General features: G+C 38.2%; 2 protein-coding genes across 2 annotated transcripts; one reads left to right on the forward strand and one right to left on the reverse strand.

Annotated features, from left to right (window-relative positions):
• The first annotated feature begins 154 nt into the window (after positions 1-154).
• Positions 155-10309, forward strand: LOC133982956 (tumor necrosis factor receptor superfamily member 5). The gene is made up of 8 exons (XM_062421854.1): positions 155-723; positions 887-1012; positions 1651-1797; positions 1900-1993; positions 2258-2334; positions 4616-4723; positions 7020-7175; positions 8335-10309. The coding sequence occupies exons 1-8, from the start codon at positions 663-665 to the stop codon at positions 8511-8513; spliced, it is 948 nt and encodes a 315-aa protein (XP_062277838.1). The 5' UTR covers positions 155-662; the 3' UTR covers positions 8514-10309.
• rbp5 (retinol binding protein 1a, cellular) lies at positions 10098-13491 on the reverse strand. Its single transcript, XM_062421896.1, has 4 exons — positions 13116-13491; positions 11961-12145; positions 11342-11443; positions 10098-10464 (listed from the first exon to the last, which is right to left on the reverse strand). Exons 1-4 carry the CDS (start codon positions 13189-13191, stop codon positions 10411-10413), a joined length of 417 nt encoding a protein of 138 aa, XP_062277880.1. The 5' UTR covers positions 13192-13491; the 3' UTR covers positions 10098-10410.
• Between the last annotated feature and the right edge of the window lie 29 nt (positions 13492-13520).

Below are 13520 nucleotides of genomic sequence, written 5' to 3' on the forward strand. Positions count from 1 at the left end.
TGTCGGTAAATGGGATGGCAGGAAGACAAACTGAGCCAAAAAAGTGTTTTCAGATCATCAGTAACTGTATAATCTTTTTGCTGTTTTAGCTCGACAGCAATCTCAAAAAGGGCAAAAGTTCAGTGGGAACAATGGCGATGGAGAGAAAGGAAGGGGTGTAGTGGAGTGAGGAAATGCCTCATTGTGTTGCATTGTTGCAGTTTAAGAGTGCTAAAATCAGTCTTTTGGTCCTGTAGCTGCGGAAACACACACAGCTTACCTTGCACTGATGGTAAGGACAGGAAGGAAATGGGGAGAGACAGAAGAGAAAGCGACAGAGAGAGAGAGCAAGAGAGAGAACGGAGGGGAAACAGCAGATGAGGGTCACTGGGGTTTTCCACTGTGTAGGGTTAGAAGAGGCATGAGAAGTAGGTAAAGGAGGGGAAAACATACAGTATATGTAGTCACAGAGACTATCACACAAAGCAGAGGAGTGAAAGAGCACTGAGTGAAGAGATTACACCTTGAGTGGTGCTCTTTGAGATACGATAACTTAAACAGCTGCCATTTTAAAAGTTAGGATCCGGTTTAGAGAAAGAGAGCACGGGAAGACGACTGACGTAGTCCTAAACTGAGAAGCTTTACACTCAGGTGAAAGGAGGACTGTTATCGAATGGGCTAAGATGGGTTGCCAAAAGGATATGTTCACTAAAAATGGCAGATGCTGTGATCACTGCCCTGCAGGTCAGTCTGACACCTCAAACTTTCATTATCTTTGTTTCTTATTTTACAAGCCTGTTTGTCTGACTGTAAAACTGACTGTGTCCTGTCCTTTTAGTATTCACACTGTGTTTGCATTACAGCCTGACATCCGACTCTATATCTCTGTTCTCTAAACTCTTATCAGGAAAATATGTGGTAGAGGATTGTACCGCCACACAGAAGACCAAGTGTGATGACTGTAGACATGGACACTTCACAGATGAGAAAAATTACATTTTTAATTGCAGGATATGCAAGGAATGCAGTCGTGGTAAGTGACACAAAAGCAGATATAGTACTGCATACACATCATTTTGGTCACAAATAAAGACACGCATGTATGCAGGTCCTTCCTCTTCTCCCCCCTCTAACTTTTTAGAGTATAAATATATCCTTTGCAGTTGTGTCTTCATGTGAAATCATCTTAAACATCTTCTGCTCAAAATGTATTTCAATTTTCTGGTGGAGAGTCCAAATTTTCCAAAGATATAAAATATTTTGGATATATAGGATTAGTTTTGGGTTTGGGGTTTTGGTTTTGGTTTTCAGTTCTCACTAATGTAAGCATCATGTAGTTTCAATGCAGAGCTGAAACAAACTTACAGACAATTGTGAAGATGGAATAATCAAAATAAGATGATTTCAACAACCTTGAAAGTGTTTAAGCAGCAACAGAAGGCAAAACTGACTGTTAAAGGGTTAAATTTGTCATTTACTCTCAAATCAAGTCAATTACACTTTAGCTGTATGTCTTAAAATCTAATAGTTTGTCTTGCAGGACTTCGAACTTCAGCCTCTTTCATCAGACTCAGTGTTCGAATTAGAAACAATCCTTATACATACAAAAACACTTTTAAGAATCCTTCCTCCTGGACGGACTCTCTTTATATCTCACTTTTGCTCTTTCAGACACCAACAAGGTGAAAGTGAAGGATTGTACAGCTACGGAAGACACAGTGTGTGGGTGTTTTTCGGGCTATTACTGTAGCTCTGATGACTGTGATCACTGCCTGCCTGTTAAGCACTGCGATCAAGGCTCAGGGGTCGAAGTTAAAGGTAGGCCTGATTTATGTCATAGACTGTTGAAACAAATGATCATGCGCCCCACAAGCATCATTTTCAGAACTCAAATATGTGCAATCTCATTTCTTCTTGCAGCCACTGGCAGAAATGATACACGCTGTGCTCCGTGTGGAAAGGGGCACTACAGCAACGTAACAGATTCCAGCTCCCCCTGTCAAGCACACACCAGGTCAGACTGTGTCTCCACTATTAACGTTACAATTATTTTTACTCAAGATGAAGGAGGACATCAATGTATATAATGCAGTAACATGGTTGTGAGTGACTCATTCATTAGTCATTCTTTGAAAGCAGAAGTGACTGTATTTGTTTCAGTTGACATCCTCAGCTGACACGTACTGTAACTATATTTCATGCACACATTAAGAAGGGGTTCTACTGGGCTAAAAAACAGTAGATATTGATATTATTTGTCTTTGTATGTTGCTTTCAGATGTGAGGACTTTGGGAGAGAGTTGAAAACTCCTGGCACTTCAACAACCAATGCCATCTGTGGTGACTTCAAAACCTGTAGGCTACCAATTTCAACTTTTCCCTTTAAATGTATATTTTCTCTTCTGATCCTAAACTCTCTCGGCTTTAAAAAATAAAATAAGAACTAGAACAACTTAGCAGATGTTCTTATCTTGAGGGATTCAGTGAGTTCCTGTTAACCTTGTGTCATATGACATTAAGTAATTTAGAGAGGAGGCAGAGTAGATGTGTGAAACTATTTAGAATTGTTACTCAGTGTCTGACAGGAGATGGGGGGTGATTCTGTTGTTGTGAAAGGTCATTTCACCATAAAGGGAATCGAAAGGAAAAGCAGTGAAGTTTGCATTACTTTCACAGCAAGGGTGTGACTGTTTTTGAAGACATCTGTAGGAAACAAGTAGTTTAATCTAAGAAAATTACAGTCTTTCCACAGTGGAGTTTAAAGGACAGGTTCATAATATTTCACTGGCGATTTTGTCCCCCTACATTTACACTGTAAATGCATTAGGAGGGGATCTTTTAATGGCCAGTATGAACAGGAAGGGTGACTACAGTGAGCAACACTTGGTTCATTGTTAATTTGGGCAACTGACTATTGTTTATAAGAATTACTTAAGAAGACAAAAAAGTAAGTAATCAAACAAGGACAGACCACAGAAATGGGACACATGTGTGATAAGAGCTGATTTACATCCATAAAACACTTACAGGCACCTTTTACATTTAACAAATAATAATAATAATAATAAAAATACTTAACCAATAAATCAGGCCAGTACAGTCACCAAAGTAACCAACCGAGGTGGCAGAAGTTTAGTTTTGAGTCCACTGTTTAGTGAAAAGGTGAAAGAATCGAGGGAATTTTCGTTCATGATCTAAAGTATTTTACTGACACATGTAACAAGTTACAAGTTACAATCAGGCATATTTTAGAAAACGCACATTTATTAAATTTCGTCAAAAACGCGCATTCAGAAAAATGTTCAGTTTTCGTCACATATGCAATTTTAAAACATTTTCCTTTGTGTTTGTTTTTGAACTCTAAACTCAGATTCACAAAGTTTTCATTTTTGTGAGATTGGAACTGTTTAATTGAGTCAAACACATGACAAAAGACATGAAGTGATTATGGTGCATAGTTCCACCCACTATTACTAATCTAACAGGTAGGAAATTAACCCGTGACACTTTATACCTGGAAACAAAAGCTTTTCATTACACAGGGAAAAAGGTATTCCAACCACAGGCAGAGGCGATACCAAAAATGATTTAACAACACCTATTTAGCATTAATAAGCAATATAATCCATTAATAGTTTATAACAATGTGGTTCTAAGTAGATATAAAGACATTTTAGCATTGTAATGTATTTGTCTGGGTCTATAACTCTCCTATGAAGCATATATAACTGGTGTATAAACATTACATAGCTGTAATTACATATATGTCTCACTGAGTTTTGAACACATTCGTAAATAGTTTTAAATCCCCATGATTGATGTTCATTTATGCCATCATTTGATTGTCAGTATTGAAGCAAATTTTTAAGGCATCAATAAGTGTTTTATATCCCTAAACAAATCAGCACAACCTCTACTACCTAGTGATGTCACTAAATAAGATTTACTGTACTGTACATTTTGAGAAATCAGTTAATATAGAAAAAAACATGAAACTTCCTTACAAAAAGTCATCATTTTAATAAAACATTTTTTTTAAAAGAAGACATTTTTGAAATGCAGAAAACATTTAGTAAAAAGTCCCAGAGCAGGTTTGAATTGACTCATTTAGTTTAGTTTTTTTCAGTTGTAGCCTCACTGCAAGGATGTATTCATGTTTTATTCTATGTTATTAATTGTTATTGTATCAGTTATGAAAGCTTCATAAGTGAAGTTGCAACTGTTGACATAAAACACTTAAAATGTGTGTAACCAAATCCTCTCAGTTTACAACAACATTACAGTGTGTTATAGACCAGTTAAAGTCTTTATATAGTGATTATCAATGATAATGATGATGGGAGTCTTAAAAATATTTTGTGTGACCAATAGTTGATTTTAATACAACTTCAATTAGTATTCTTTTATAATAGTTAGTTTTTCAAAGAAATTGCAGGTGAATTTTGAGTCCTTTTTATACTCATTTTATTCATTATCTTGTTACCAATATTGGCACAGAGGAAACAATAGTATCTTGTAATCAGTCACTGTTTCCCAGAAGTTTTCTAACAGTTCTTGGTATGTTTATGCGAACATCAAACAAACTTAATTTAAATGTATTTGCGTGCCTCTAAAATCCCCTCTCTCTATTCCTCAGATTGTCCCTGGATTATACCTACAGGTCTGTGGTCAGGCTTCTTGCTGACCGTACTCATCGTGTTTTGTCTCATCTGCTTGCGGGCAAAACGCAGATCCTTCAGAGCAGGTGTGTACCATGTGTCACATGTCTACGTGTTTTTCACACATTTTGTTCTCTTACTTTTCCTGAAGAGGCAACAAAGCTGTGTGCGAGCATGCCTGTAATAACGCGTGTTGTTAGCCACAACTATGAGACACAATTTACTTTGAAGTCATACAGTTTAAGGTCATGGTTTATCTCTCTTTCAAACGCACCTTCCCACTGTTTCCTTTACGATTAATAAAATATTTTAAAAAAAACACTAAGTAAGGTAAAATTTAATTTACATTCCTGGTTTTAATTAAGTGTGGCTTTGAGGTTATGGGTTTGCAATGATATAATGTATCTTGTTTTAAACACAAAAATAAAATATAGTTAAGTATTGTTTCTACGGTACAACTCAGACAGCTATGTAACTTGATGTTAAACAAGCTTGATGAGTATGCTGAATGTAAGCTGAATGGGGAAACCACATCCTGTGCATATTCAGCCTGACACAGTTATTTGGTATAATGTGACGCACACTTCACAGGCTGTTAACTCATACTGAGAAACAGCTCCTACGTACATGGCACAGTCCCATAACTGATTGTTTTGGCTGCCTGACGTTTCATTTCATTGACATTTACTGTAGGCCTATTTCCAGTGAAGTAATGGACCACTGCTGGAAATTACAGATGAATTACAATTAACTGAGAGAAGCCCAACCTTCAGAAACAAATGTGTTGCTTTTAGACAATTACGAGTGTTCAGGTAGTTTTTTTTTTTAGCCACAGTAAAGATAAAGACACTGAGGCCTGCAGTGACCCCACAAAGCACTGCCAGTAATGGAGTCTTTATGTATGTTGTTTTTTAATATCTTAACCTAACAGCAGGATCAGATGTTTATTTTGCAAATTGTTTCTATTTTTTCTGCTGAGGTTTTTAAATATTTCCATTGGAGATTTTTACCACCAACCCACTGAAACTACTACTTGAAAAACTACTTCTAGCAAATAAATAGTTACAATGAAAACCGCTCACACCTTGATTTCTTCAAACGTTTTTTTTTTTTTGGTAATGCTTTGCATTATGGCTCACAACAACAACAACAACAGAGTACATATGACTTACTGAGCAACAATTTGGCATTAAGGCGGAACTTTAAGACAACCTATACTGTAAATATTTTTAATTAGTTATTCTACTATTACGATATAGCATACACGATTACTGAGCGACAAAACTGGAGATTAAGGAGATTACGCTGTACTGTAATTAGGTTGTAAATTGTGGACCATAATCTTAATAGATACTGAATTTTTCCCGAATTTTTCATCACTGTGTCGTGGCCGTATAAACCTGTTAAAGGGCCCCAGTGGAAAATGTAGCTGCGTGCCCTGATTGACACCCTGTTTGTATGTTTGGTTAAACCCAAATTTATTTGTGAAAATGCGCTCTACAAAACAGGTAGACAAGAGAGATAATTAATGCAGAACACACCTTACATTTTAGGAAATAATGTGCATTGCATATTACGAATTACATTTAAAATTCACCTAATTACCACTAACTAACTGACACACAATGAGTAATAGGTATTTGTGGCCTCATAGGGTCTGGAGTCCAGATACAGCCCGCCTCTCTATAGCTTTAAGGGTTTGAAATAGTTCCAGACAGTTGTGGTAAGCTTGGATTCGTGATGGTTTTGAGTGGAATTCAAAAGTGATGTACAAGTGTTTTGAAAGCATTATTTATCATGTAATGATGAATCAGTGACTGGAAGACAATGGGACAGACAGATGAACAGTAGACAGAAGTGAGTTATGCCGCAGTGGTGGCATGACAAATTTATATGGAAATTTTGAAATTTCAATGTTTTTCACCCTAAAAACTTGACATGATTAGAATCTATTGATCTCGCTGTGAGTCAAAGCAGGTTACAGAATCTTTCCATTGAAAAATGAAACCGCAAAACTTTTACAATAAGCTTTGAAGTCCACAGAAAACGAGTGAGTGTTGATACACACAAGATAAATTTAACGAGGAGTATCACTTTAATATTGAGTCACACTGAGCTGAGGATGTGGCAATGACAAACATATATATGATGAGCAATAACTAGTGTTGCCACGGAGCTAAATATCTGATTTTAAAATATCGTAGAGCTTTCTAAGGAACAGTTTCTATAGTTGTCTACAGATATCTAAATATGTTCCAAACTGATTTTAAATGTTCATAAACCACATATTATATTATATTTGATGTGGTTCAACTACGTATTTGTCATGATTGTAAGAGATATCCTTGCAACCACGGTTTTGTTTGTGGTGTCTTCCAACAGTGAAATCCAGTCCCAGCGTTCGTGTTACTCTGTTGGATATGGTCTCAGCAGCCTCTACTGGTCCACTGGAGCTGCCTTTAAAGTCCACGGAGCTGAACGATAACTGCCAAGAGAGCTATGCAGTGAAGGACTGCAAGTTATCACTTTTTAACCCAGGTAACAAATCCCTGAACACTGCTCTTAGTCCATTTAATTAAATATTCCTATGTTGTTTTTGTAGCATTATTATTCCTCAGAGCATCAGAGTGTTGACTGTAAATGGGGAGGAAGAGATGAGGTATGACGTGCAATAAATGTCCCCAACTTGAACCAGGGACTTTCTGGTTTATGGTCGGTGCCTTAACCACTAAGCCACACGGGTGACCCAAATGTTTTCTTAAGTTTAGGAAAGGTTTGCAGTTGTTCAACAGTCAGGTACCCAAATGAACATTAAAATATAGGTTATTTCTTGCTGTAATCATTCCTCCTGTTCATTCTGACCATTAGAAGATCCCTTCATAGTTCACTTAGTAATTTGTTCTTTGCAAAAATATATTTAAAGTTCACTGGAAGCTAATATAAAGCTTTAATCATTCAAGTGAGTCAAATCAATGTTTCAACGTTACAGTACAAGTCTTGTTTTTTTTTGTTTTTACTATACTTCCACCGCAGCTCAACGAGGAAACACAAAGAGGGAATTTGATGCTAAAAAGACTGTAAATGTCGCAGATAACCACTTGATATGACTGCTGAAGCCTCATATAAGCTTCAATGTGTGGACACACTGTGGATTTTGCCCTCCATCACTTACAGTTAAAGCGCATTTGAAGGGGATCTTTTAACAGCCAGTATGAACAGGAGGAATGATTACAGCAGAGATGTATTTAAGTGGAGAAACGTAACAGCTATGCCAAGCTATAGTCCTCACCACATCTCAGCCCAGTTAATCATCAACATGAGATTTTAGACCGATGTATTCAACATCACATGAGGGGATATCTTTTGTAAGAATAGTATTCACTCCTCCAGCAGAGAGATCCAGAGACAAGATGCACTACAGCCATTCTGGTGGCTCCAAATGGTTCAGTAGCACCTTATAAGACACTTTATGAAGGTTTTTCCTTTGACTTGTCATCCATCTGTATGAGTGAGAAGTGTATTCTTCTCTCCTAAACTAGACTACTTTCATTTTCCCATGCTCATATATTCTTTCAGTCCCATTAAGATGATAATAAATCCTGCCACACTAATTGCAAAGTATGTTTTTTCAAAGAGCTGGCGTACCATTAGCTTGAAGGATGGTCACACTGACTATTGATTTTATTATCCTCCTCAGATGATAATGAGATCTGCTGCAGCACACAAAACAGCATGGACAGCAGCTTTCCCATAACGCCGCTGAAGGCATCAGTTTCATTCGTTGAGTCGAATCAGACCAATGGAAGTCCCGGACACTGCACTGGCTTCTTCAGGACACACTCAGAGCCACAGGAGGACGAGTGGTGTGGGACATAACATGAGTGCATTTTGTCATAGCAATATATTTATGAGGCTCAGTGACCCCCGCCCCCACACGTTATTTTACTTGTGGCGGCACTGATGGTAGCTGATGATTTACTGCCTCCTGCAGGACATTTATGAGAAATTCAGCTCAAGTGATGTGACGTTACTGTGTTAATTGTGTTCACATTTAAGTTACCAGGTTATTGCTGGCAATATTAATATTTACAGATATCTTAAGTGCTAAAACAAAACACCAGTGCAGCTCTTTACTTAAGTTATTCTTTTGGATGTAAATTAGTCTTCAGAGCCTCAGTGAAGGCAATACTGTGGTCTTCAGCCACAGCTCAGCGGTGTCTCTATTAAAGAGAAGTCTTGTGATATTTTATATTTTTCTTACTGTCATAAATCCCAAATCAATAAATTATCTGTGTATCCAAACCCTGATGCGTATTCCTCTGTGCCATAGAGCTCCACTGTTGCTCAAACACTATTAAAAACACATCAGTTACCTGACGCTGTTTCACTAGGTTGTATCTTATATTTTCGTATGTTGTAATTGTGTGTTAATCCGCAGAAGAAAATAGTCCACAACAATTTTTTTCACTTATTCTTGTTTTAGTAACATTTGCTAAAAACTACAATGCCCAACTGTTTCATGATGTCACTGAGCCTTTTTTTGGCCATGCTATTCATGTTTATGACCTGTGCATCATCAGGAAGAACCAACAGTTGGGCTGCTGGTTTGGTTTTTTCATGGGATTTGTCGACAGTAAGAAAAGTACAAAGTACAAATAGTACAAATCATTAAAATGCCATTAAACTGTGTTTTCTTATACTTTAAATGTTATCTAATTTAATATTTTGTTATTTTAGTTTAATTTATATTGTTTAAACTCAAGCCAAAGATTATTTTCATTATTTTTATTATTCTGCTGATTCTCTCCTCGATTCGTCGATCAACCGATGGGTCAATAAAACATCAAAAAATTGTGAAAATTGTCCATCACAAATTCCTACAGCCCAACATCATGTCATCAAGTGTCTTGTTCTGTCCAGTCAACTCAAAGGTAGTCAGTTCATTAACATGTAGGACATGATAGTACATTTTATTTGACAGTAACATGAGAGAAACTGAAATCATGAAATTTTGGGGCATTTCTGTTTGAAAGTTGACTAAAAACGATTAGTTATCAAAATAGTTGCATTCATTTTACTGTCAATCAACTAAATACTAATTGTTGCAGCTTCATTTTGGATGAGAAAAACAACTAGATCTCCTTTTAGGTGAAAATTCCGACCACTGAATTTCTGTATTTATATCAGCTATCATCTGTAACAGATCATGGTCACATTTGGTGACATAACATAGACTTAAGTTAATTTCCTGGACTTATCCTAACCCTGACCATTACCACTGACACAAAAATCAATTGTCCAGCAATTGTCCCCATTTGGGCAAGCCATCCCCAATTAATTGGCTGAAAGTTAGACATTGTCCCCAGAAATAGCCAATGACAGACCACACACACAGGCTGCAAACATGTTAAAACTTGGATGATGATGTGAAGTAATAATGATGCAGCAGTGAAGCCCAACAGATGTATGATTTGTTTATATCATGTAGAAGATAGATAGTGCAATATGAGAAAGTATGTAGGGAATGTTTACACAAGTTGTTCTGCTGTGCTGCTCTCAGTTTGTCACCATTAGTACCATTAGACAGATACAAGAGCATGTACAAATACAGTATGTTCACAGACATTCAGTCCTATTGTAATATTTAAAAGTGTTTGTTGATTATAATTTTTTTTTTAAAACTATAAACATTCAGATTCTAGTACTGAGTCCTTGACTATTTTCTATCAGGAATACATTGAGGTTATTCACTAAAAACACATTTCCAGTGACTTCAGTCAGCCTTCTTGAAGACTTGCTTGGCAATCACATCTTGAACTCTCATCTCCTGTAGAGAGGGAAAAGTGCATTGAGAGGTGGGGGCAGGAGAAAAAAAGAAGGGGAGGGGGGTTGTGAGGTGGGGTGTGAATTAGTAGTGAAATTCAATAAGACAGTCTGGCACATCAAAGGAGAGTTAAATGAATCATACACAAAGCTGGGACTGTATCCAAAATACCCCCCTCTCTCCTTCTCATCCTCTGACCCTGTAATCCGTCTCCCCCTCTTTCACCATCTACTTATCTCCTTGCTCTTACAGCCCACTCCCCCTTTCTCCTCCTTTTCACTCCCCCTCACTCACTCCCTTCATTAGCCCCTCGCTGCTCCCTTCTCCTGCTTTGTTTAACTTCCCAAATCCACCATTTTAAAGCCTGATCCTTATTGGCATTTCTTTCCCAATTCTCCCATGAATTTGGACAACCATCAACAAACGCGTATTAGAAATCCTGTGAAAGCTGTTTAGAGGGACAATGCTGATTGTTTGACAACTTAATCAGCACTGACAGATCATCTATATGCTTAAACTCTTTTACAACTAAAATGAGAATCCAGTCCTCCCTTGTGTTCTTGAGTTATTGTTGCACATTAGTAAGACGTACATTCAACAGTCTTCGGCCTCTTTTGTGTTGGCCTTCCTTTGTTGAGTCCTATTTTTTTTACCCCCTCAGGCATGAACATATCTCCACACACCTCTTTCAACACAGAACTTATTCCCACAAACACAGTGTAGTTCAACAGGATAACGTATCATTTGCATTATCTCCCTCATTTAGCATATATATCAATTTAAACATCTTTTTCCTTGTTCCCTATTCCCGTATCCTCTTCCAGCCCCCCCTCTGTTTTCAGCTTTTATCTTGCTTCTTTCCACATCAACACATCCTTACCAAATGCAGCTTGTCACCCTCCAACCAGTGCGTCCAGCCTCGTCCTTCTTTCTCTCCTCGCTGTACACAAATCAGCTTGTCCCCTTCCCAGCTCACTGTAGTCTGCATAAGGACAGAGATGACGTGTTACTGTGTGGAATTAGCATGTAAATTAGCCCTCACATTCAATCACACAGAGCACAAGAGCCTTTGTGTGATGCAAAAGGCAGACCATGAGTTCACACCCCCCACTTCCGTCTTGAGCTTTGGTTTTTCTTATATTTTGCTTCCGATTGCTTTTGTTTTGTGTTCATAATGTTGCTTCTCCTTATTTATTCACTAGTTTCTGAATGGTCTTGTTAGCTGAAGACTATTCTCTCTCACACACACACACAGTAGGCTCATTGTAGGCTGAAGCCAGGATCTGAACAGCAGGGAGGGGGGTGTTACAACACAAAATCACAGCAGCAGGGGGGCCGACTTCTCAAAGACATTCCAAATTAGCCTTCCACAACACACAAAGCAAACTTGCATAACAAGTAATGCTACTTTATATTCAGTGTAACATCCAGCTCTAACACATGTCCAAACAAGTCAGCGTGCATATTCAGGAAAACAAAAAACACACACACACACACACCTGACAGGTTCGACCATCCACTGGACCCAGGTCTTCGGTAAACTCTGTTCCGATAATGAAATCCATGTTGAAGTTTTTGAAAGTGGTGAGAGTGCGGATCGTCATGGCCCCTGTGGCTGGATCATGCTTGATCTCTTTGGAAGGCTTCAGCAGACACACGATCTTCCTGAGAGCAAAATTAATATCTGGCAGAAGAAGAGACAATTAAATATTACACAGGTTACACTTGATTGTTGCTTTAATAATGGGGTGCTTTGTGTCTGTTGCTCAGTTTACATGCAGGTAGACTGACTACGCCCTGTGTGTGTGTAGGTGGGTCTGGGGTCACACAAAGGACAAGGCGGTGATATCATTCCACTAATGTGCTGCTGCTGCTCCAAATCAAGATGATCCACATGATGAAGCTGCTCTCTGTGATCACTATATGAATGCAGCTGAACTCACAGTATAGTTGCTCTCATTTACATATATTCTTCTGTGTCTGTTGTCAGATAAGGAAACAAGTATGAACATTGATCTTGACTCATAAATATTAGAATATGTTTACCATCTGTCTGCAAGCTGCTGATATAATTATTTTATGTTTACCTCCAGACAAAATAAACAGAAATAAGGTCGATCGCTGCTATATTGTTTTTTTAATTAAGTGAGACATTAAAAGTACAGATACAAAACATCTGCAGCAAAGGAAGACACGTCTGTGGTTTATTTACACAGGCTTGACAACAGATGGTTTGTGGTTGTGCTTAATATAACAATATTTTGTTGCTTCTTACTTTCTCTGTGATAATTTGCAACCAGGATCTGTACATGGGAACAACTAAACCGTGACTTTGGCTGCATGAAAACATAGTACAGATTATCACAGGGGACCAGGACGGGCAAGAATGAAGGTTTAATGAATTGTCTCTGCTGTCAAGACCTGCAGCGTTCATGCATTTACGGCAATCCGTGCAAACATGTGTGCTCGGTTTGCTAATCCGTCTGTTTATTAATCTGTCCGCACGGATTTCCACCTTGATATGTTCCTCTACCATATGACCCATGGGGGATTCCGTAGAATTGCCACATAAAATGTATTAGGTAAGCGAGAAAATGTGAATTTGTGTGGGTTGCAAGAGTACAAAAGTCACTCAAAGACTTTAATAGTCTTACCTAAAGCTCCGAGGTAGGAATCCATATTGTCCTGTTCCACCATATGAAACGTGCCGGAGTAATTCGGTTTAGACATTTTTATTTTCCTTTTGTTCCTCCCAAGTCTCCACACGAAATCTCTACTTTTCTCCCTTCTTGCTGTTTGTCAAGCCCCACGAATCAGCTGCCGCCTTGTTTTATATCAGCCTCACTTACACAACCCTCAGGAAAGTGTCTGGATTTAACGGGAATGTGCGTAAAATGAGGCTGTTGCGCCTTTGTCGTTGCACGGCGTTGAAGCTCGGCTGTGCGCTCCGGTGGATGCAAGTGTGTCTTGTCAGGACTCCACAAAGGCTTTATGAAATCGTTTCCAACAAGTCTTTTCTGCAGGACCATATACAGGGGGAGGTTCATTCATCTTTCCTA

The sequence above is a fragment of the Scomber scombrus genome, chromosome 7, assembly GCF_963691925.1.
Source record: "Scomber scombrus chromosome 7, fScoSco1.1, whole genome shotgun sequence".
Lineage (NCBI taxonomy): Eukaryota > Metazoa > Chordata > Actinopteri > Scombriformes > Scombridae > Scomber > Scomber scombrus.